At 36.0% G+C, this 25966-nt stretch overlaps 1 protein-coding gene across 1 annotated transcript in view; it reads left to right on the top strand.

Annotated features, from left to right (window-relative positions):
* The window catches only part of ADAMTS19 (ADAM metallopeptidase with thrombospondin type 1 motif 19), a 210545-nt gene that overhangs the window by 99508 nt on the left and 85071 nt on the right, over positions 1-25966 (top strand). The window contains exons 9-11 of the mRNA XM_081092590.1: positions 10279-10419; positions 11809-11959; positions 25148-25249. Of these exons, the coding sequence (XP_080948716.1) occupies positions 10279-10419; positions 11809-11959; positions 25148-25249 (394 nt within the window). The remainder of the gene's footprint in view (positions 1-10278; positions 10420-11808; positions 11960-25147; positions 25250-25966) is intronic.

The following is a 25966-nucleotide window of genomic DNA, read 5'->3' on the forward strand; positions in this document are numbered from 1 at the left end:
AAATAAAACTAGAAAGGAGTGGCAAAATGAGCATTATTTGTGCAATTGGAAAACTCAAGGCAATCTAAAAAATACCTATTATAATAATAAAAATGTTTTATTGGCCTGTTAGAAAACTACGTAAAAATTTTTGCTTTCCAATGCATAAACAACAGCCACTTGAAAACTATTAAGAAAGAAAATATAATAAATGTATATTAAAGATAGCAAAAAATAAAATAAAAATTTAAAAGATAAAATACCTAGGAATATACTTACACAGGAATGTACAAAACTTATAAAAAGAAGAATTTATAACTACACAGAGAGTCATAAAAGTGGTTTAAATAAATGGAAAGACATTTCCTGGTTTGGAATAGGAACAGTCAATATTATAAAATGACAATTATCTATATATAAATGTAATGTGATCTGCCCAAAAATGCAAATAGAATTTTCATTTCTTTTTTTATTAGACTTACTGATTATAGAGTCCATATGTAAAAATCAACATAAGAAATTCCTTGTTAAAAAAAAAAGAAATGGTGGGAGGAGAAGAGTGAATGTTATCAGATACTACATTTCATAGTACATAAAGCAGTTTGTGCTTATGCTTGAATATGCAGACAAGTCAATAGAAGAGTAAAAAGAATTCCATTTATAAGCAGGAAATGCTGTGGAGATGCAGTATATACTAAAAGCTGCACCTATAATCATTAGTGGAGGAAATGAATTAGTAACAAAAGTAACAAGAATTTGATTCTGTACCTTAGACATTACATCAGAACACACCAAAATGATTCTGTACATTGAGATATATTGTTTTGTTGGCTTTTTTCTTTCTTTTTTTTTTTCAGTCTAATAGGGAATGTCTATTCTAGATATGAAATCTATAAACATTTACGGACAAGTCATACATTTAACAACTCAAAATTAAATAATCAGAAAAAATACAATAATCAGAAGATAAACCACTAGCAGTGAAAGGATTTGCAACATATGACAAAGTAATGTTTTCCTTAATATAAAAAGAGCTCTTACAAATCAATACACAAATGACCAAAGTCCCATTTGAAAAATAGCAAAGAATAGAACCACACAACTCATAGAGGTGTATCCAGGGCTTATATAAAATAATTTTAGCATCATTCATAGAATGCCAGTTCAGACCACAAAGCAATTCTACTTTCACCTCTCAGATTACATCAATCTGTACAGATGGATCCATACTGACTCCCACTATAAGGACCATTTGCTTCCCTTGGCAAGAAGACTTCCTGCTCTTTCCCCTCATTTTTTTACTCTTCCTTAGATCACTTTTCCAGCGAAGTGCTCCACGGGGAGGCTAAATCCCTCAGTCTGTGCTTTCAGAGGTCCTATGCAGTTTCTGTTTCTAATTTTTTCACAGATGCTGCTTTACAGTATTTGTATGATGGATTATTTGATGTCTGATCGGATTGTGCTTCCTGAGGAAGAGGCTGTGTCTTGTTTGTGCTGTGCATTGTTGTTGTCATTTAGAATTGTCTCTCTAACGCCTTTCATATGTGCCCAATAAATAGCTGTTAAGTGATGTTTTGATAATAGTGTAAAGTGAATGAAAAGTGTTGGAATGTGTGGGAAAACATATTACATTTTTGAGAGGAGTATAAAGTGGGGCACTATTTTTGGAGGCCATCTGGCAATAGTTATCCAAATTTAAATAGAGGCCTGGTTTTGACTCGTTTTAGCTCATTTTGCCAGCTTGAGTATAGCACATTTTAAATTATAACTTAATTGATATTTGTGTTTCTTTGTTTACTAGAGTGATTAGACATCTCATCTTTTTCTGATTTGCTAAATTTAGCCCCATTATGTAAAAATAACGAATAATTATAAGGACTTAAAAATGGTCACTATTTTACATTATTAAAACTTTATTTTTTGATCATTTAGTATCTGATGGCTCACAACTTTCTTTTCCTAACTATAAAAAGTTCCCTTTTAAAATATGTCATATTCTTGAAATAATTCATTCTATGGGCATGAAGTTGTGGACAGAATTGTTTGTCTTAAAATCAATACATGACATGGTTTTGTAATTTGACATTAGCACATTTATAAGAATTTATACTTGTAATGGTGTCTGGAAAATGAAAAAGCTCTAGCACAGTGGTTCTCAACCTGTGGGTCGCCAACCTGTGGGTCGCGACCCCTTTGGGGGTCGAACGACCCTTTCACAGGGGCAGCCTAAGACCATCAGAAAACACATATATAATTACATATTGTTTTTGTGATTAATCACTATGCTTTAATTATGTTCAATTTGTAACAATGAAATTGGGGGTCACCACAACATGAGGAACTGTATTAAAGGGTCACGGCATTAGAAAGTTTGAGAACCACTGCTCTAGCAGATTTCTGTATTTTTAAAAATTAAAAGAAACTGTGTTAAACATACACAATTTATTCACTGAGAATCTCATATGATAATTAGATTGCCTACTTTTTAGAGATGTTGAGTGGAGAAAATTTTATAAGTTAGGGGAAATCTCTTAACAAATCATGTCATAAAAACATACAGCATTTTTTGATATGAGCAAAACACGTGTTTTAGGGTTTTATTTTGCTTTTTAAATTGGGGGAATATGTATTATTAATATATATATTATTAAACTTTGGCACAGAGACATGGCTTTTCCACTAAATTGGCAATTCAGGAGTTGTTTTTTAAACGGAGAGGCTAATGAGGTAATAAATATGCAGAGTTAGCTCCTTGAAGGCAATATATATTTGGGACACCTGCTAAAGTTTTATGCCAGAGTACCAAGAATATATACGGCCCAGCCGGTGTGTCTCAGTGGTTGAGTGTCGACCTATGAACCAAGAGGTCATGGTTTGATTCCTGGACAGTACACATGCCTGGGTTATGGGCTCGATCGATTGCGGGAGGCAGCTGATCAATGATTCTCTCTCATCATTAATTTCTATCTCTCCTCCCCTCTCCCTCCCTCTCTGAAATCAATAAAAATACACTAAAGAATCTATGTCTGTGACTAATAAGCCTTTGAAATCAATGAGATTTACTCACATACGCTGCTGGACACTGTGCCAAGGATAGAACCAAGGACTAGGTTATAAGTTGGCATCTTCAGACATCGGCATTTCTGTGATTGGCACCAATAATGCTACCATTTCTTTAGTTGAGACATCTGAAACATTTTTAACTCTTTCTTCCCCTAATTCTTTCCATAATCAAGTTGCCACATTCTCTTCACTCTTCATCTGCAATAGCTATCTCCTCTGTCCATTCCTTCTCCTGTCATTCCTCCAGGTTTGGACTATTGCAGTATCTACCTCACTGGTCTCCTTGCCTTGCATGTCATCTTTCTGATCTGTCTCACACATTAGTGGTCCTCATGGTCCTCGTCTTCAGTTTAGACATCTTTATTGCCCTTTACTATCTAATGAATGAATTCCAAATTCCTTACCCTTAGGTTCTTAACTTTTATAGAGTGGTCCCAATCTACCTTTCTGACTTTATAACCCACTTCTCTATTTCACGAATAGAAACAGTCCATAATTTTCAATTTTTTGTCTTTATTAATGCTTTTGCTTATCCCAACTCCGAGCCCTTCTTTCAGTTTCACTCACCCATTAACAACCAACATAAATGCTGTCACTCTCGGGAAATTAGAACTGAAAGTTCGGCTGGAAATATATTTTCTTTTTAAATTTGCACTGTTTATTATCAATACCACTCACCATTTGGTTTCTAATATGTACTGATTTATACTGCTATCTTCACACACACACACACACACACACACACACACACACACACTCCCGCACACCCTACTAGATAGCAATCTCTCTGAAAATAGGATTTCTGTCTAATATATTTTTTCTCGGCATGAAATTGAGTGCATTGTACATTATAGGCACTAAAACATTTGTTGTGTGAGTGAATAAACATTTGTTGTACAAAATATTTATCTTTTGGACAATCATCTGGAGATACAGAGTAGAAGGTAATTGAATTCTAGAAGAAGAGAAGAGGAATTAGTTTGTCAAAGAATGCAATTGCCTGACTGAGTAAAAGAAAATATTATTATACAAATAACTATGGTTAAATATTTTTCCTTTTTGGTACATGCTATTTGGAATTCCTATATAAAATAAGCTGTGGAAATAAAATCGTTAAACTATGTATTGGTTATTATAAGTCTACTTTGAAGTCTGGTTGCAAGGTCCTGTCCAATTAATTCATGCAAGTCCTGACATCATGGGTTTTGAAGGACCAAATCCAGCAGTTTTAGCAATAGGACCATTGAATCTAAAATTCTGCTAATTCAATAAGAAGCTAGCATATGCCCTAGGAGGCATCCTGCCAAACATAAATTTGGCTCATCTCAGCTTGCTGCAGGAGTACTTTTTAGAAGAGAATAAAATATTTGCCTTTTATTTTTGCATTGATATGCATCAATAGATTTACTAGAACTAGAAGATATATTCTAAATGGAGGGTAGACAGACAGTAAGAGGTAAGTAAGAAATGAGGATAAAGGCAATGCCTCCTCATCTAGGATTATTAGGGTGGGAAAATATGAAATAATAACAGATTGCTGTAAGTAAATAAAAATAAATATACTCTTACCTCTGGAAATCCATTGCTCCTTAAAATGTCCACAATTAATTATTCGGTTAATAATGCTCCTTAACCCACTGAAATGGGGAATGGCTACATGTAAATTTCCTGCCCCCACATTTTACTCTTTAGAATTCCGTATGGCAGAAGTCACAGTATCTTCTTCTAACACACATGCCTCAGTTAGTGTTAGAAACTACTCATTGGGCAGATGAGAGAGAACTTGTATTAGGGAAATGCAGACTTGGACCTGAATTCTTGTTCCCGCTATTCACTGAATTGAATGTTAGGCAGATCCATCTGTCTGAACTAATTTTCTTCATCCCTAAAATTTGGATACATTTTCCTTTCAAGGTTCTTTATTAGATTGGTAATGCCCTAATTGCATGGTGCAGTTGTTAAGACATAATACAGGGTGAATGAATAATAAGAATAATTAGTCGTATTATAATTTTTTACGAATACTTTTATGTAAAATTGAGCTTTTCAGCCTCCAACGGCCGTACATTCAAGGAGTGATTTAATATCCTTCTGAATGCTTATTGGATTGGCAGGCGAGTGAGCTTCTTATGGAGAGTCTTATAGATCACGAATATATAGCGTTTGTATTTGATACTTTATTTAGACCATGATACCAGTTATAGTTATAAGGAGTTTGTCCAAGTTAATAGTGATAGTGGGACTTGAGCCAGTATAGATGTGGCTGCACTCCCACACGAGGTTCTCTTCAAATGTAGGTTTGGATGCCATGCTATCATAGAAGAGGGAAAAATCACCCAGCTAAAGAGTAACCTTACCAGAATTGGTCTGTTTGCATTTCTCTAATATACCTTGGTAAATGTATGCTCTAGAGCAGGGGTGGGGAACCTTTTTCCTGCCAAGGGCCATTTGTATATTTAGAACACCATTTGCTTAATATAATTCACTTCATATAAATGCATGTTGCTATGAAAAAAGCTCCTAGATTTATTGAATTTGAAGTCCCGCCTGCAGTGGCCTTGGCAGGACCAGATCAAATGATTTTGTGGGCCGTATTTGTGGCCTGCGGGCCGGATGTTCCCCATCCCTGTCCTAGAGTAAGGCAAGCAACCTTGATTGAGTAGAGTATCTGTAGACTTTTCAGGCTACGGTTTCTCTAAGCCAGTAAGAAGCCACATTAGTTTCAACTTTTCATCACATTTACAGAATATTTAGTTGTATTGTCTATAGACATTTATTTAATTAGGTAGATTCAAGGAATTAAAAAGAAAATATGACAGTTCTTGGTCTCTGAACACAAATTCTAGGTGAGAATAGTTTATATATATCACTTAAAATTCACCAGAAATAGAAGGTAGTTCTGATATATCTTACTTGCCATATATTTGAAGGGCACAGAAGTTTAGGATTGTGAGAAATATACGCTGGGATTTTTGAAGCGTCCTTTATGCAGGAAGAAGGTGTTAAAGTTGAGTTGAATTTATAAATACAGATAAGCTGGGGAAAGCATTCTGAAAGGAAAGAACTGTGCAAAAAGTAGGCTGGAATGAGCCGTTCCTGTGAAAATTAGATTGAAGTCAGTTTGCAGATTGTTTGAAAAACAGGATAAGAAGATCATTGGTTCGTCCAATTGGTTCAGTTGGCCGGACCATCATCCAGTACACCCAAAGGCTGTGGGTTCGATTCCTGGCCAGGGCACATACCTAGATTGTGGTTTCAATGGATCCCTGGTAGGGTCACTTGCAGGAACAATCAGTTGATGTTTCTCTGTCTCTCTCTTACTCTTTCCCTTCCTCTCTCTCTAAAAAGATTTTTTTTAAAGTCCATTGGTTCTCTGAATTTTAAGTAAGAATCATCTATAAAATGTGTTAACATAGTTTCTTGGGCCTTATCTCTAAATATTCTCTTGCAATCAGTTGGAGTAGGGCCCAGGAAGCTGCATTGTCACTAACCCAACATCATCACGCCCTCTGATTCTGATGCACACAGTTCACATTTTCAGTAAATTGCTTGTCAAGGAAAATGAAAAGATTTTGCCTAGGAAACTAGTTTGTGTATTAATGTATTTCTAAGAAACTAAAGTAATTAAAGCAATGTGAAGAGTTAGGAGGCAGGAGGTCAGTGAAGTAGACATTACAATCCAGGATTGAAGAGAATTAGCACTTGTCAGGGTTGACAGTACGTAGTAGTGGTGTGAAGGGAGGGAAGAGAGGAGAGTTTTAAGGAATGTAGAACTAACAGGACCCAGGCATTTATTAGCTGCTTAAGGGTAAGAACTGGATCTTATTCATTTTCATGACTCCAGCTGTGTACCCAGCATATAGTGGGTTCTCAACAAGTGTTTGTTGAATTGCTAGATAAGCCTGTTCCATAATACATGGCAAAATAAAAAGGAATCTTTTTGTATCTCTAATTAACCTCTAATTTTTTTTTACCTTGTTGCTAACTTGCTTTTAATTAGCTTTTGACTTGCAATAGAGGTACATATTTGTTTTGTGCAAGTAGAAATAATTGAAATGAAATATGAAAAGTAATGAAAATATCTTGTATTTTCAAATGTTAGTCTTTTTTCCATGAACACACAGCAGTGGACTTACATCAAATCAGATATAGCCAATGAATTGTATGAAATTAAATGTGATTTTGTGGAAATACAATCCACTTCCAGTTAGATATTGCTATAATTAGTTTCTTTTTAAAGTTGATTCTTCCATATAATATGTGGCTTTTAGTGGGAAATAATGTATCATGATAAAATGGTTAATGTGTTCAACACAAACTTACTCTTTTAAAATATTGATCTTTTAAAAATTATCCAAAAAGTGTGAGCGAATTTATATATGTTCTCTTCTATAGCCCTTTAACCATCAAAGGGACCATCTTCACAATCCGAGTGCCTCTCCCTCCAGCTTTCCGCAGGATATCACACAACTGCCTGGCAGGGAGTTTTAAAAGTTGAGAAGTTTTATAAGATAAAAATATTTTTTCAGTTGACTTGACAACCATGTACAATGTTAGTGGAGAGTTTATTTGCCCAAGGCTCTTTGTCAAAATGAATTTAAACTGAGATTATTAAAATGTAGCTCAGTCGCACAGTGTGGGGAGAAGTGTTGCTAGTGTCTCACTTCGAGATGCATACAACTTGGCTGTGGACTGTATGTACATTTTTGCTACCAGAGAGGAGACATTTGTAACATAAAACAATAAATCATTCGCACTAATTGAGAGTTTTGATCCAGAAAGAGAAGCACCTCCTCTTTTTTTTAAAAAAAAATCTCTAATTTTGGTGGTTTAGAGGTCTCTCAACTTGACCTTCAGACTGCCTGGGTCTGAGACACAGCTCCACTATTAATTAACCTCAGTGCCTTCCTCATCTGTAAGATAGAAGTCATGATAATGGAAACATTATGAGAATACTGTGAGGAGTGAATGATATCATCATTGTAAATGATTAATATAGTGGCTGGAACAGATAAAGGTTCACAATTAATTGTCTTATTTCAAATGCGTAGAATCAGGACTAAGCAATGTCTCCTGATGACAGGTCCAGATGCGTGGTAAAAAGCCCTGTCCCAATTTAATGATAATCTTTTTTGTTACAAGTTAAATAGCTTTAGGAAAATTTAACTAATGGTAAACAATGCTTGAATCACCAGCTTTCTCCGTGGCTGTAGCTAATTTCTTACATGAGAATCAAGATCCCAGAAGGAAAATGCTCATCTGGATGAGAAGTTGTAATCTTCCCAATTTAGAAAATCGCATTACACTACTTCGGGAGAATGTCCAAATTGCTAAATCTTGGAAGCAGTTCCTCTTCTTCTCTCAAATGGACACATTATTTAAGAAGTTTTATTATTTCTGAGAAAGATCAATTGTCTTTCAAAAATAATAGTATTTGTGTATGGTTCAGAGGACTGCACACCACCGATGGAGGGGCTGAGCGTGTTCCATGTGGCCGGTGCCCGTTGATATGGGAGTCACCCAGCGACGCTGCTCAGCTGGGCTCTGTGGTGGCGGGGACCGCGGTGCTGGCAGGGGCTGTGCCAGAACCGTACAGTTAGAAATGCACTGAGGATTCCTTATCCATCCAAGAGATGGTGCCATACTTGCAATTTCTTGTTTTAACTTAACATTGGAACAAAGTAAACTCTTGTCCTTATTATGTTCTTGGTTTTCCTTAAGTCCACAACGCTCACCAAAGTCAGCAAATCCAACAGATTACCTTTAATGATTATCTTTAATGATGTTTATCGCTTCGTGTTTTTCGACAAATTCAAACAATAAGATGTGTTTCTCTGATTTACTGCCCCAATAAAAAGAATAGTTATGAATGCCTACTATAATCCAGCACTGTGCCAGGCATTGTACATCATCCCTAGGCAAATGTCACAGCCAGTCAGTAAAGTATTTTAAACAGATGAGAACAGAGGCACATTTATTTTTTATTATTATTTAACTTGCCTCTGTCACATGGGTAAGGAAGATACAGAATTCAAATCTCTAACTCCAACATTTTTCACTCTACCCCTAGTAACTGAGCTGGCCCATACCTGCTTGACAGCATCGCTTATTTTTCCTCTTTCTTTTCAAAGTATGAGAAACACACATCTTCTTATTCTCTCTATTAATCATCTTATTAATGTGTGTTGATACAGGCCCTACTTAAAGGCATTAATTAGACTAGGAAAGATAAATGTGATTCATCATATAGCTAATTTTTTTAACACTAAAAGTGAAAAAATGATATTCAATAAAGTGTTTTTAGTTTCATTTAGGCTATAATTTTTATAGTTTTCAAAGATAGGAAACATGGTGAACTTGTTATTCCATTACTCTTATTCATTAATTAATTCCATCTATAGAATTTTCTTTCAAAATATATTGAGTATAATAATTTTTATTTAAATTCTTAATTTATCTTAATGAAAATATAGTTTGATAGTCTTGAGAATTTTTTTATTTGAGAAAATGTAGTCTACTTGTCTTTTTCCTTAGCAACTTCTATCGTAATTCTTTTATTAGTGTTTTAAAACACACTATAGATATTCTTGTTATTCACAATTTTTCATTCTGAAAGGCTATTCCCTAGATCAAAACACAGTGAGAAAAGGGCAGTTTTTAGACATATTCAATTTAAAATTATTTTAGTACATTTTAAGTTAGATTTTTAGAATGGAATTCCAACCTAACAAAACAGATTCAGAATGCAATAGGAAAACTAAAGATGGCCATGAATGTCGTTTCCCAGAGACAGTTTGTGTTACCTGAAGAGTGGAAGAAGATGGTCCAATGAAGCACACAGTGAAAATGATAGTTTAATGTGGTTGTGGATGTGATATAATGTATGAATAAAGGATCTCCAGTCAAGAGAAGGAATCTCAGTTGGCCAAATAGAAATTTACTACTTCTATGTGTCTCATACAACTACCATGTGAAAAATATATCTATAGATGACTTCTGTATAGCTGTACTAAGCATATTATTTGCTAGGTTGATTGGGAAAATGGTTTTTACTAAATAGAAATATAACAACATTTAAAAAAATCAATCAATCTGAAATCTGATTTTATTTTGAACTTTATAACAAATTTCTCTCCCATTATTGTAAGTCTTTAGCTGTTATTTAATTGCAGTTTTGAAAAAGCTAAAAATACTTATCTAATGTAATTTTAAAATTTTAATTATATTTCACATCAGCATGGGCATTAATCATGACAATGACCACCCGTCATGTGCTGACGGTCTTCATATCATGTCTGGTGAATGGATTAAAGGACAAAACCTTGGTGATGTTTCATGGTCCCGATGTAGCAAGGAAGATTTGGGAAGATTTCTAAGGTACTGAGGTCACTCACTGTTGTTGTGTTATGAATGATTATGTGTGCCTGCTTCCTCTGCCAGCCAGCGAGGGTGGCATGGCAGAGCAGGACACCAGATTGGGAATCAAGGCACTTGGTCCCAATTCTGGCTCTTCCACGGTCTCATAGTGTGGATTGGGATATATGATTTAACCCACCTGCTTCTTAGTTTCCACATTTTCCAATTGAACATTGGGCAAGGTGATTTGTAAGGTTGAAAAATTATAAGGATTTAAAAAATCTGTCACAGTCTCTAATGCCCTCTTCAGAATTTCACCGTGGGAACATGCTCATTGCGCGTCACTCAGCACATCTCTTGTCATCACAAGGCACCACTTTCACCAAAGCTGCACCTTTTCATTGAGATGCTTCTGCACTCTGACTCTGTTTTTCATCACTGCATAGTTTTCATCATTACAAATAGCCCTCGATTCTCCTCCTTTCCACCTTCAACAGCAGTAACACTTAGCTCTCACCTGGTTGGAAAAATAAGTGAAAAATATTATTATTGTTTTAATTTTTATTTTAAAGCCCATGTTCTTTAATTATCCTTTTGATCATAAAAGAAGCAGCTGAAACAGTGGGCAAAAGTAGTAAGAGAGGGTTTGCTTAAAGTATCCAAAAGTCTAATTAAGAAATATAGAAACACCTAGTTAGCTAATTTTACTGCACTGAGAAATTTAATTCAATTTTACATAACATTTAAATTATAAAGCCCATGTTTTCTGCTAAATCTACTAAAACATGTATTACATTGCCATAATTCTGCTCTGAAATATGTACAATATATTCTGCGCATGCTCTTTGTTGTGATGGTATAGCCACAGTGCTCTGAGCATGTCATATGAACACACCAGGTCACTGGAGCAGCAGCCCTAATGAGTTTCTAAGGAACATGGGAACATGTGTGATTTTGTTTGGCTGCCCTCACATGAATCAGGATTATGATAAAATTAAATGTCACCTCATAAATGGAAGTTGTATTACAGTGTCAAGCACAGACATATTCGTACTATGCATACTCACTAGAGAATGCTTTCTATAGATTCTTTAAATCCCTGCATGTAGTTCATTTTTTACCTTCACCCATTGCTTTTGGACAAGCTAATTTCTGAGTCTGCGCTTCTCTCGTCATCTTATAAATGTGTAAAATAGTAAAGCCATCTCAGTGTTATGTAGATTAGTTGAGTTAATCCAAAAAATTCTGTTATCTTAAACATCATTATCATTATTAGGATTATCATAAATGGAAATGCTTATAAATAAAAGTCAGACCATATTTTTCATCTTATGAAATATTTCCTGTTGCATGCTAATGATAACTTTTTACAGTAAATTCAAAATTTTACACATATCTGCATATTGTCAGGTCAAAGGCCAGTAACTGCTTGCTCCAGACACATCCCCAGAGCGTCAATGCCGTGATGGTCCCCTCCAAGCAGCCAGGGATGACGTACACCGCTGACGAGCAATGCCAGATTCTTTTTGGGCCACTGGCTTCCTTTTGTCAAGAGATGCAGGTAAGGGTTGTATCCGGGTGGGATTCGTAAAGTGTACGTTCGCATTCATTGTTTAGACTTATTGATTAGAGGAGGGGAAGATGACTTTATTTTAGAGTTTGTGGCTCAAATTCACCCCAAACTTAGAAAGCAGGGTTTTCTAAGATAGTGGTTCTCAAACTTGGCTGCACATTAGAATCACCAGGAATCTTTTTAAAATCCTGATTTCTGGGCCTCGTCCTCCGGAAATCTTGTTTCTTTGTGATGGGGTGGGGCCACAACATTAGTAACAAAGAAACAATTTCCGGAGGATGAAGCCCAGAAATCAGGGTTTTAAAAAGATTTCTGGTGACTCTAATGTGCAGCCAAGGTTCAGAACCACTGCTCTAAGAGAAGTTTTCTGCATTTTTCCCTGAGCATTTTGGCGCTGATAGAAATAAGGTGTGGGCATTTAATTAATAAGGAATGACCGTCGTTAAAACTTTTCCTTCTAAGCCACACTCCACTATGAGAAGTGGAAATATTGTTTTTTATTTATTTATTTTTATTGTTGACACGGTTACAGATGATTTTAGAGACTCTTAGAGCTAAGAGGTTGGACTTCTGTGATTTCAAAATCTTATTCTGTACTAACCTTGAAAATCATCATTTTGATCCCAAATTAGTGCAGCATGTAAAGTGTAGGAACTAGATAGGTAGAGAGATAAATAGATAGAGTCGTTGAAGAGGTTACTTACAAATTCAGTCTCTGATCTGACAAATATTTATTGAGTTCCAACTACTTTCCAGACACTGCTCTGTTCACTGATAACACAGCAGGAAGCACAGACCCCCACCTTCATGGAGCATACATTTTAGTTGGGAAAACAGACAGAGAGCTAATATATATAATATGTCAGTTGGGGTAAGTGTTTTAGAGAAGTATAAACTCAGATAAGAAGTATCGGGAATACAACCTGGATGGGAGCATAGGAATGGTGCTGTTTTACATAGGGTGATCTGGGAAGGCTTCCTATAAAAGGTGACACTGCAGGGGTGGGGAATGTCTGGCCCGCGGGCCATGTAAGGCCTGCCAAATCATGTGGTCAGGACCTGCCAAGGCCTTAGGGGTTAGTCAATGACATGCTTAACCAAATATAGCAGGCCAGTTTTTAAGCTGATAATTTTGTATGGCCTGTGAATAATGTTATAAATATCCAAATGGCCCTTGGCAGAAATAAGGTTCCCCAGCCCTGGTTTAGAGATTTGAAGGGTGTGATAGCAAGCCATGCATTTATCTTGGGGGGACTATGGCAGGAGGAAATGGGAAGCAGAATACCTTGGAATGGAGTTTTGGCTATATTTTAAGTTTAAGATGCCTATTAGACATCCAAGTAGACATGTAAGTTGGTACAGGATAGACAGTGGCAGGAGGTATAACAAAAATATTGGAGGAAATAGTTATTAGTTCTGCTTGTTAAGACACACACATATACCTTCAAGTGGATACACGTGGAATTATTGTACCTACCAACCTGCCATCTAGACTTTACCCAAAACAAATCTCCTTGTGGGTATATGACAAGATAATGTGGAAATAACCTTCTAAAACACTAATTTAACCAAATTAATTAATTCATTAAATTCAGTAATACATAATTCAATAAAATATTAATTTATGACTACATAAAAACCAATGGATAAGGCCAGACAACTTTTGTTTCACAGCTTAAACATGTTAATCAGGCGTCCTTACCACCATTCCATCTCCAGTTATAAATAACTATCAAGCTGCATGGAATGAGGATTCATAGCAACTTTTCAACGTGTGTTTCTGGTAAAATGTTAGAGACTATGGCAGTTGGTCTATAGTATTTAAATTACATATTGCTCTTCCATACTTGTAAACATTTATACACAAGCACTAGTGACTCCGACATTACATACATGCTGACCTAATTAATGATAAATTTACCCAAAGACATAGCTGTAAAGATGCTTGAGAAACATCTTGACCCCCAGCAATAATAGCTCACTCTTCTGCATTAATATGCTAACTTCTTGGATATCCTTGTTCCTGAGTTCTGGTGCCTCTAGGCCATCTGGCATCTTATGGCTGAGCCAGCTCCAACTGCATCAAGTCATTATAATAGCTGCCTGTAATAGCCTAGCTGAGAACACAGATGTATGGATGTTTCCCTAGAAACAGCAAGAAGTGGCCACACAAAGTTACATTTTTTGAGTAGTAAGGAAGTGTGCTAAAATAATCGAAGACCTCCGGGAAACTTAAGGCTCTGCCTTTGCTTTTGGACAGGCACATTGTGAATCGTATACGTACTACATTGTCTAGAAAACTTTCTAGTGTAATTGAGTTATATGGTGACTTAAAAAAGTTACGTAGAAAGTTCATTTTACATTTCTCTAATACCAACTTGATACATCAAAGTATGTAGGACTTCTAAAACCTCCCATTTGATTCCTTGAACAGTCTGGCAGTGAGTTAAGGTATCCTACGAAGAATTCTAGAAGACTGAGCTGGCATTGTGAAACTGCAGGGTCAACAGGAATTTGGACTTAAAAAGGCTTAACATGAAATTGCCCCCAATGGCTAGTAGTTATTTGGGCAATTCAAGCAGCCTAATTGATAAATCATGTTGTCGAGATTGAAGTTGTAGATTTTATAAAGTCCTTCCTTCCTATAAGATCTGTAAAGTTATGGTGGGTTTGATTGGAATCAACAGGAATTGATTCACCCTGTTCGGCCATCTAATCAAAGGTTCATCTTACCCTTTGAGTCTTAATGCTACGGTCTATGAGCACATGAGTTTGATGGCAGCTTATTTTACTGGATAATCTAGCTCTTTAATTTCTTTCCTCAGAACTATTATTTTCCCACGACTTCTTATGGACATGGGCTTTTATTTTTTAAGTCTCTTTCTTTGTAAATTGCCTATCTTCATTTTTGCCAATTTTTCAATTTTATACTTTTCTTGCTGACTTGCAGTTATTTCTATAGTCTAGGTGAGAATTCCTTATTTTAAACAGTGTCATTTGTGTCTTAACTTTGTCTAGTATTCGCTGTCTTTTAATTTGAGGTGGTTCAGTCCATCAAATTTTCTCATAGATTATGCTGTTTTTGTTTTGTTTTCCTTCTTCCATACTCTGCAATTAAATTTCACATGGTACATTCATTTTCTTTCAGCTTACGTATTGCTTTAGAATTAAAGACATTTTGGATTTTTAAAAGATACCTTTTATTAAATACATCTACTTTGTTGCACTGCAATAAGATGAAGTCGTCTGTATGATGCCAATCCTTTAAAATGTATTGAAGTTTTCTACTTAATGTAATATATGATAAATTTTAGTATTTGTTCTCTGTGTACTTGAAAGGATGTGAGTGTTCTTTAAAGTTCATTATCTGTCACTAGATCTTAGATGAAACATATTAATATTATTATTCAAAATATCTATTTGTTTGCTTATTTTAGTTTGATTGATCTATCAGTAACTAACAAGCATGTATTAAAATACCCAACTTTATTTATTTATTTATTTGTCCCTGTAATTCTGACAGTTTTTTCTCATATATGTTGAGTTACATTACAAGGTACATGCACATTTAAAGTTTTTTCATCTGCTTGATTTGTTTTTCCTTTTCCATTTTTTTAAAAAATGATTTATGCCTTAAAACATTTTTGTCTGGCACTAAAATCACCATCCTGGCTAATATTTTCATACTTTCTCTTCAACCTTTCCAGATATAAATATAAATATGGATATTGATATGGCTAAATAGGTATGTCTACTAGAAAAAAGCTATTGCTAGATTTTATATTTTTCTGTTTAAACCAAGTTATAGTTCTTTCAAATTTTTAATCAACTGATTTAACATTTTTATGTTTATTATAATTAGTGGTCTTTTTAAAAATATATATGTTTTTATTGATTTCAAAGGGGAAGGGAGAGGGAGAAAGAAATAGAAACATCAGTGATGAGAGAGAATCATTGATAGGCTGCCTCCTGCACATCCCACCCTGGGGATTGAGCCCACAATTCGGACATGTGCCCTGACTGGGAATCGAACCATGGCCTCCTGGTTTATAGGTCGACACTCAACCACTGAGCTATGCCAGCTGGGCTACGAAATTAGAGTTTTTTTTAGGATTTTTATTGTCAACCTATTTTATTTTTGTGTTTCATTTTATGCCATTTTTCCCCTTTTCTCCTTTCTACTTTCAATTGGAGAAACGAAATTTCCTCTGCATTCAGAAGTCATACATTCTTTATATGTTTTTATGTATATCAGTAATTGTTTTTTTTTTCTTGCTAAATCATATTCCACTGGTAGATAAACTATTTTGTTTATCAATTCACCTCTTCATAGACATCTGGGATGTCAGCTGTTATGAGTAAGGCTACTCTGAACAATTGTGCAATGTTTGTGAGATTATTTATGTAGCAATGTTTTTATTCTGAAATATTAATACTTTAATACATTATATATTAACTGATTGAATTATTATAAACTGGCTTAGGAACTAGCTGTTTTTATAAATAAAGTTTTACTGGAAAATAGTTACCGCTATTTGTCCACATGTTCTCTTCGGCAGCCTTCAAGCTACAATGACAGTGTCTAATAGTTGTAACAGAGTCCATATGGCCCACAAACCTAACATATATACTATTTGGCACTGTACCAAAAAATTTTGCTCATCCCTTTTACAGATGATGCTCTGGATTTTCTTTTATTCCTCCAAAAAGTGTTGTTTTCAGAGGCAATTAAGTTTGTTCGATTCAAACTGGAAACTTTGTCCTACCTACAGGGTACAGCTACTCATATCTTGGATAAGTTCACTCTTCCCTTATCTCAGCTATTGGAGCATGTCTCATATTTGTTTGGGTTGAGTGCCAGCTAAAGATTTAGGCTTCTCTATCTCTTTACCTTTTAGGATTGTCCCTTCAGTTTTTTTTTTTTTTAAAATGTTTTTACTGATTTTTAGAGAGCGAGGAAGGGAGAGGGATAGATAGACACATTGATCAGAGAGAAACATCACTGATCGGCTGCCTCCCGCATGCCCCCTCCTGGTTATTGAGCCTACAGCCTGGGTATGTGCCCTGACCGGGAGTCAAACCAATGACCTCTTGGTTCATGAGGCAATGCTCAACCACTGGGCCACATTGGCCAGGCCCAGTTTCTGTCTTTACTGTTGTTTTAGCCACCAAATGCCATACCATGAGCATAAGCCACTATTAGGTCAAAGCTGCAAAGATGGTGAACTCAACTTGTGCCACACCTTCAGCTCCCTAAAATATACACGTGCTTTTATCATTCTCCAGAACCACCAGGAAGTTGCTTTTTGTTTATGGTGGTTATTTACAGAAGGGTTTGTCTTCTGGGAACTTACTCCCCCGTTCCAGAAGGGGGAATCTTTATATCTATCTCTTTTGATATGAAGGAATTCTGGATCATTTCTCTTTCAAATATTTTTAATAGTTTCTTCCCATTTTTCATTCTTTGGGACTTTATTAACTAGGTAGTGACAGTTCTCTTTTCTCTAAATTTGCTCTTACTCCTTCAATTTTTTATTTGTTGTTTCACGTATTTATGCATTCATTGGTTGATTCTTGTATGTGCCCTGACTGGGATCAAACCCACAACCTTGGCATATTGGGGCAATGCTCGAACCAACTGAGCTACCTGGCCATGGCCACACCCTGACTCTTTTTTTTTTTTTTAACACTTTCTGATGTGCTCGATTGCAACTTGCTACTTCATTTGTTCGTTAGACATAGTCTACATTTTTCTTCCCATGTCTACTAACTTTTGTCACTAGCAATCTTGAAGTATGTGGAGTCGGGAGGTAAAAGGAAAGACAAACTTATTTAACTGTTAGCAGCCAAATATCCTTTGGAAAGGGATAAAGTTATGAGATATAAGTGAGCTAGATTTCTAGTATTTCTCCTACTAAAAGGAAGGTTTATAATGATGGCTGAAATCCAGTTATTGTTGCTTTATGTATTCAATGTTTATATAGAATTATCCTCATTTTTATCACTCTCTTTGCTCACATTGCTTTTTAGTCCTTTGCTATCAGATCATATTTCTTCTTGAAGTACATCATTTTGAAATTCCTTTTGGGCAGTTCTGTTGGTAGTAAACACTCAGTTTTGTTTCCTGAGAGTCTTTATTTAACCTTTAGTTTTAAATAAAATTTTAGCTAAATTGAGGAGTCTATAATGACACGTTTTTTTCCTCTTGCCATTTTTGATATATTATGTATTCACTTCCTAATGTTGGTATCAAGATGCCATCTTTGTCATTTTCCTAATCTTAAAAGAAAACTTTCAACATTTCACTGTTTTTTTTATGATGTTTGCTGAAGATTTTCATAAATGTCCATTAATCATGAAGACATTTCCTTCAATGGCTCATTTACCGAGATTTTTTTTAATGAATGTTTTAATGGATGTTGAATTGCATCGCATGCTTTGTACTCATAGACATCAAAATCATAGATTTCAAAGTTACTGATGTGCTTGATTACATTAATCAAACCTCTAGTGTTGCAGTAACCTTGTTTTCCAAGGAAAAAGCCAACTTGGTCATGGCACATGGCATTTTTTATGCAGTGCTGGACTCAGTGTGTTAACATTTGTTTAACATATTTAAATTTAAGTTAGTAATGAGGTAGATGACTATTTAAACTTTCTTTTACAATCCCTTCTGGCTTGGATATCATAAAGTGTGTCTAGAAGTATTCCTCTTTTTCTTTCCTCTAGAGAGTTTATATAAATTGAGAATTTAAGTTTCTTGCAAGATTGTTAGTTTTGGGGCCAGATGTATTCTTTGTGAGATTTTTAACAATCAGTTTTAACTATCATATGGTTACAAAACTGTTCATCTTTTCTATTGATTCTTAGGACCATTATAATAAGCTTTTCTTAAAACAACAACAACAACAACAACATTCTTTCATTTTATGTAAGTTGTCAAGTTTATTGTCATGAGCCTCATCCTATTTCTGTTTAAACTTTACATTGTCTGTTGTTATGACTTCATTTTTTATTACTAATAGTGTTTGTTTTTGCCTTCTCTTTTCTTGCTAATTTTCAATTTTATTTAGTATTTATAAGGAATAGATTTCAGCTTTTTATTATTCCTTTTGAGTCTTTTTTTCCGATTTTAAAAAATACCTCTTTCTCTTTCTTCCTTTCTTTCATTTTTAATGATACTAAAGTGTTCTGTAATGAAAAACACTGTTTTTGAAAATATTGTCCTATACTGAATTACATTTTCAATCAAAAGTTTAAGTTATTGAAATTGTATTTTGGAAGATAATCTGTGGAAGAACAAAGAGTTACATGTTCAAGATTTAATCATTTCTTTCGCGTATATGCACTTAAGTTTTTTATTTTAACATAAATTTCAGAACTTCTTAATGGAACTGTTTGCTATAAAGGAAGCCATAGGTATAGGTTATCTTTGAGGATAAATTTTATGATATTTATATATGAGCAATTAATCTTCCATTTAAATTATTTGTTTTAAAACATATATTATTTTCATGTAAACATTTAAAAAGCCTACTTAAGACAAACATCCAGATTCATACTACTATGTGCTTTTAATGGTCTTTTCTTGTTATGGAAGATTAAAAAAGGGATATTGTATTATTTTTATTAGTTTGCTAGGAAATGCTGAGGTATACATTTATGTTCTGGATTCCTACGCAAAGCATTTTAAGCTTGAAAGTTCTTTTCTTAATTGACATATTAAATGGTTCCAACAATTAACTTGACAAAAAAATTCAACTCTGACTTGTAACATATGGAGAGTGTTTGGTTCTAACAAAATACCCTACCGTGCCCCTCATTATCTTAAGAAAGGGCTTGATCTTACAAAGCTCTAATAGCACACGTCTGAGATATTCCACTGATGGAGAAAGACAGATTTCTTCAACATTTTCTTGCTTTCCTTTAGACAGTTGGGTTTGAAATTTTGAATAGGAGTTATTTTTAAAAAACGAGGCTGAGATTTACTTACCATAAGATCCCTAGTCCTGCAGAGCATGAAGGGGAAAGAGATCTCCTCTTTGAGAGATTTATTCTACATGACTGTGCTTATCTTGAAAAGCTGCCAAGTTTGCTTTTATGCTCTCAGTGCCTCAAGTGGAAATCAATTAAAGTACCTGCTGTTTTGAATAGTAGATAATGGTGGAAGGTCAGAATTCAGACCACCAACAGTGTTCAACAGGCAAGTATTATCCTAAAACTACAGAACAGAAGATTGGCTTTTTAATTCAGTGTGCACTGGTTAACTAATGAATTGATTGAAATAATTCATGTTTTCACACAACTGAGCTTTATTGGATATAAGTAAAGCAACACTCTTCCTTGGCAGAAAATTCAGCAGTTGACCCCATGATTATAAAACATCCTTAACAGAAAGGTCTTAGCAGGAGGAAGAAAAAACTTTTAGGAACTAAAATTCTCAGGTTAGAGATCTGTTAATTCCAATAGAAATATGTCCACAAAAGTACATCAAACAATTAACCTCTCTTTTTTATTTTCAAGGGTCTAACACAGTGGTTCTCAACCTTCCTAATGCCGCGACCCTTTAATACAGCTCCTCATGTTGTGGCGAACCCCAATTTCATTGTTACAAATGGAACATAATTAAAACACAGTCATTAATCACAAAAAAAAATACGTAATTATATATGTGTTTTCCGATGGTCTTAGGCAACCCCTGTGAAAGGGTTGTTCGACCCCCAAAGGGGTCGTGACCCACAGGTTGAGAACTGCTGGTCTAACATACTGCACAGATTTGATTTAGGGATTTTTAAAAATGAGTTTCTGGATGAATTTTTTAATGAATGATATGTTCAAATAAAGGCATACAAAATAGATATGTATAAAATATTTTGAAGCAGAAAACTGTCATAATGGATAAAGCAACATAAATAAAATATATCACACTGTTCCATTGACTGTTGAATTTTTAAGATCTTACAAACATTTCAGAAATTGAAATATTTAAAGAAAGAAAGAACAGGAAAAGAATATTTTGGGGCTTGTGACAAATCCATTGTTAGAATTGTAACAGACCTGTTTAAAATATTAGCTTAAATATATCTTTCCCAAATTTGGGTCATAAATTAATTTGAACTTTGCCATGTTTTTTTGTTTGTTTGTTTGTTTTTTTGTTAATTCTTTTTTTTATCATTCTTTTTTTTTTAATCTATTTTTTATTGATTAAGGTATATGTGTCCTTATCCCCACGTTGCCCCCTACCCCTCCCTACCCGCCCTGCTCATGCCCTCACCCCTCCGTTGTCCGTGTCCATTGGTTAGGCCTATATGTTTGCATATAAGTCCTTTGGTTGATCTTTTCCCCTTACCCCCACCCTCCCCTACCTTCCCTCCAAGGCCCGACAGTCCAATCAATGCCTCTCCATCTCTGGATCTGTCCTTGTTCATCAGTTTATGTTGTTCATTATATTCCACAAATGAGTGAGATCATGTGGTATTTATCCGCTCTCCAGTTCCATCCATGCTGTGGCAAATGGTAAGAGTTCCTTTTTCTTCTTCCTCTTCTTAAAGAATACCTTTCAGCATTTCATATAATGCTGGTTTGGTGGTGATGAACTCCTTTAACTTTTTCTTACCTGTGAAGCTCTTTATCTGACCTTCCATTCTGAATGATAGCTTTGCTGGATAAAGTAATCTTGGTTGTAGGTTCTTGGTATTCATCACTTTGAATATTTCTTGCCACTCCCTTCTGGCCTGCAAAGTTTCTATTGAGAAATCAGCTGACAGTCTTATGGGTACTCCCTTGTAGGTAACTGAGTTTCTTTCTCTTGCTGCTTTTAAGATTCTCTCTTTATCTTTTGCTCTTGGCATTTTAATTATGATGTGTCTTGGTGTGGTCCTCTTTGGATTCCTTTCGTTTGGGGTTCTCTGCGCTTCCTGGACTTATAAGTCTATTTCTTTCACCAGGTAGGGGAAGTTTTCTGTCATTATTTCTTCAAATAGGTTTTCAATATCTTGCCGTCTCTCTTCTTCTGGTACCCCTATAATTATGATGTTGGTACGCTTGAAGTTGTCCCAGAGGCTCCTTACACTTTCTTCATATTTTTGGAATCTTTTTTCTTTTTCGGTTGGGTATTTTCAAAACTTTGACTTGATTCTTAGGATCCTCTTGTCTGCTGTTGGATCTCTGTATATTATTCTTTATTTCAGTCAGTGTATGCTTAATTTCTAGTTGGTCTTTTTTCATATCCTCCAGGGTCTCACTAAATTTATCGGCGGTTTCCATAAAATTCTTGAAAAACCTTATAAACGTGGTTTTGAACTCTATATCCACTCGTTTGCTTTCCTCCATTTCTGTCATTTGTGACCTGTTTCTTTGTCTCCGCATTTTTTATGCTTCCCTGTGTTGGTAGAGTGCTTTTGTGTGCTAGGTGGCCTGTAGGGCCCAGTGGCTCAGCCTCCCCAGTTACCTGAGGTAGACACTCTTGGTGCACCCCCTTGTGGGCTTTGTGCACAGTCTTGTTGTAGTTATGCCTTGATTGTTGTAGGATCACTGGGAGGAATTGACCTCCAGGCCAATTGGCTGTGAGAATCAGCTGTGTCTGCAGTGGGAGAACTTCTGTGCGGAAGACACCCTTCTGGGGCAAGACTTGCTTCAGTGGGGCTTTGGTGCTCACTGAGTCTGCCCCCTGAGTGTGTCCCTTATGGATCTGAGGAGTTGTAATCTGGGTGGTCCCCCTCTAACCACTGGGTACACTGGCTCTTGGATCTAAGGAGGTGCTAATTTAGCCTCTGCCTGAGGTTACCCAGCAGGAGCTACGAAGAGAACTGCAGATTCTCCTTCCTTTTTTAGAGTTTGGAGGTGCCCTGATGAGGCCCAGCTGTGAAGCAATGCAAGCTGCTGTGGGGCCTTGGGCCTTCTCTTGGAAGTTCTGGGTCTGTCTGGCCCAGCTGCAATTTGTTAGGTAATTTTAGATTGCAAAGGGCCAGGTCATTCATATGCAAAAGCCTCTGCTGCAGCCTGGGTGGGGCGGGGTCTCAGGGAATCAAAGGGCAGAGCAAGCAGTTATAGCTGGTCCTCAGCCCTGACCTAAGGGGCCACGCGTCTCAGTGTCCCGATAATTGCTGCAAGCACCTCTGAGGGAAAGCCGCCCTCAAGTTCAGAGTTCTGCCTGCTGCCAGACAGTCTAGTTTCTCCCCATATGAGTCCTGGGTCCCCAGAGACTTCCCGGAACTGGAGTTCAGAACAGTCGGGAGCTTGTGACTCCCTCCCAATTAAAAAAGACAGCCGCATCCTCAGGTACCAGCCCCTTTCTGCGTGCACACGCGCGCGCCTGCTCGAGCCTCCGTACCTCTGCACTTTACTTCTGCAGCTCCTCTGAGTCTCAGTGTGCTTTTCTCTTTTCTTCTAGTTGTAGAATTTATACTCAGCCAGCCTTCCTGTATTTCTGGATGATGTCCGTTTTGTCTTTTCGTTGTATTTTTGAAGTTGTTGTGGGAGGCAGCAATTTCCCGGTGTTTACCTATGCCGCTATCTTAGTTTCTCCTTTTTGTTAATTCTTAACCGAGGATATTTTTCCATTGATTTTTAGAGAGAGAGTGGAAGTGAGGGGAAGACATAGAGAGAAACATCAATATGAGAGACACATCGATTGGTTGCCTCCTGCATGTGCTGACCAGGGCCAAGGATTAAGCCTGCAACCAAGGTACAGGCCCTTGACCAGAATTGAACCTGCAACCCTTCAGACCTTGGGCTGATGCTTTCCACTGAGCAAACCAGCTAGAGCTGCCATAGTTTTTAGGCTGTTTTGAACACCACCATCAGAGTAAACCTCCTAAAATAGCCTTTTTATCTTAACCTGCTGGTCAACTGCTAAGTGGCTTCTTTTTCTCTCCAGACATGGTGTCAGTCCCTAGTCCTTCCTGACAAGATCTGGTTCTTCTATCTTTCAAATCTTGTCCACGCGCCCTTCCACTGTGAGCCTCCTCCATCAAACTTATCTTCTCTCCCTGCATGGCCCTGTCTTTCACGTTGCCGCCATTGCCGCTTACCTCTTTTCTGTCGTTATTGACCTGTTCACTTCCACCCTCTTCTCCAAATATCTGGATAGGTAGCAACATAATCATACTCACTGTAGATTGCTTTCATCGCCTTTAAATATTCCTCATGGATTTCATATTTCTATGCAATTTTGTTAGTAACATACTTCTGTCTAAAAAACTCCAGCCATCTTAGAGAAATAGAAGGTTCTTAAGGATATGGCAGCTGTGCCTGTTATTGTCTGTGTCTCTGGGGCAGCCACCGCTACAGCTGACAGTCCTCCCTCTTGCATTTCCTTGGAGCGCTCTTCTTTCATTGTTTCTGTCTCTGCTGCTTTATCCCAGTCGTTGTTTTTATTTTTTAATTCCTTTCAACTTTTCAATGGAAAAAGTTCATTGTATCCTGGAGATCTAGAACTCATTCCTACTGAGGTAAAATGACTGATAATTTATGGAAATACACCCACTGAGTGCTCTGTATTGTGTCAAGGGCTAAGGGTGTACAATGAAATCATGACACTCGCCATGGCATTTAAGTATAAAGCAGAGGTGACTACCAGCTTTAGGACAGGAGGCATTTAAATTCCCCAAATCTGGTTCATGTAGTGGTATAAATAATGATTTCTAGCTTACACTTTCTTTTTTTTTAAAAATATATTTTATTGATTTTTTACAGAGAGGAAGGGAGAGGGATAGAGAGCCAGAAACATCGATGAGAGAGAAACATTGATCAGCTGCCTCCTGCACACTCCCCACTGGGGATGTGCCCACAACCAAGGTACATGCCCTTGACCGGAATCGAACCTGGGACCCTTGAGTCTACAGGCTGATGCTCTATCCACTGAGCCAAACCGGTTAGGGCTAGCTTACACTTTCTTATTGTAGCTACTTAATGTTGCATGATCTCCTGTGTTTAATTAAAGGAAATTTAAAAATACTAAAATATATTAAACAGATTTTTCTGTTTTTATCAATCTTCTCATCACTATAAATAAGCTGTATCCTATTTCAGTCATAAGTTCAATATTAAAAGCACTTAAAGCATATTTTTTTCAAATAACTTCTGTTCTATTGAAATAGTTTTCTCAAAAACTATTGATTTAACCTCAAAAATATGATACTGTTCCCTTATCAGTTATTATGCACTTGTTTTCAGCATGTTATCTGCACAGGGTTGTGGTGCAAGGTGGAAGGTGAGAAAGAATGCAGAACCAAGCTGGATCCCCCGATGGATGGAACTGACTGTGACACTGGTAAGGTAAGTCATTGGTGTTGCCTGGAGTTAATTAGAATATAATCTTCTCCTGCCAGTTACATGTGTGTCCATTTTAACACTAGTGGAATATTTTATATATATATATATGTTAGCATTTCATCTATTTTTCATTTTAACTTTTCATATTTTTTTTAAATCCATGATTATTTTGTTAATATCAATGCAATTATTTTTATTGTTGTTGATTATGAGAATGTTGAGAGCCAGATAGATATATGTATTACCTTGCCAAAAAAAAAAAAGAATTCAAAAGAATTCACTTTTCTACTAGCTATAACAATAGTAAGAAATAACAATAATAAATAATAGCATACATATAAAACTTCTCAGAAGTGATGAATACTTTCAGGTGTAAAATATTGTCTCAGGAGAGCCACTGTATATAATTTTTCCTTGTCATTTTAAGCATCATAAATGAAATACTCTATTTGACATTTTGGGAATTAGTAAACATTTGGCTGTATAAGTTGTTTAACCTACTATGTTTTATAAGGCTATAGAGATTTATTAGTATATATTTCCAAATCAAAATAATTGTTGTTGAAAATTTAATTTTCTTTTGAAGAAACTGAAGGAGGTAGATCCCACATAAATTTATAATTACGGTAAATTTAGTCAAAAGATAGTTCAATAGCTGACATAGTTTTTAGATTTTTATTCTATGAAGGTAAAGTGGAATGCTTATCACTTTATTCTAGA

The sequence above is a fragment of the Myotis nattereri genome (assembly GCF_964212035.1).
Source record: "Myotis nattereri genome assembly, chromosome: 5".
Taxonomy (NCBI): domain Eukaryota; kingdom Metazoa; phylum Chordata; class Mammalia; order Chiroptera; family Vespertilionidae; genus Myotis; species Myotis nattereri.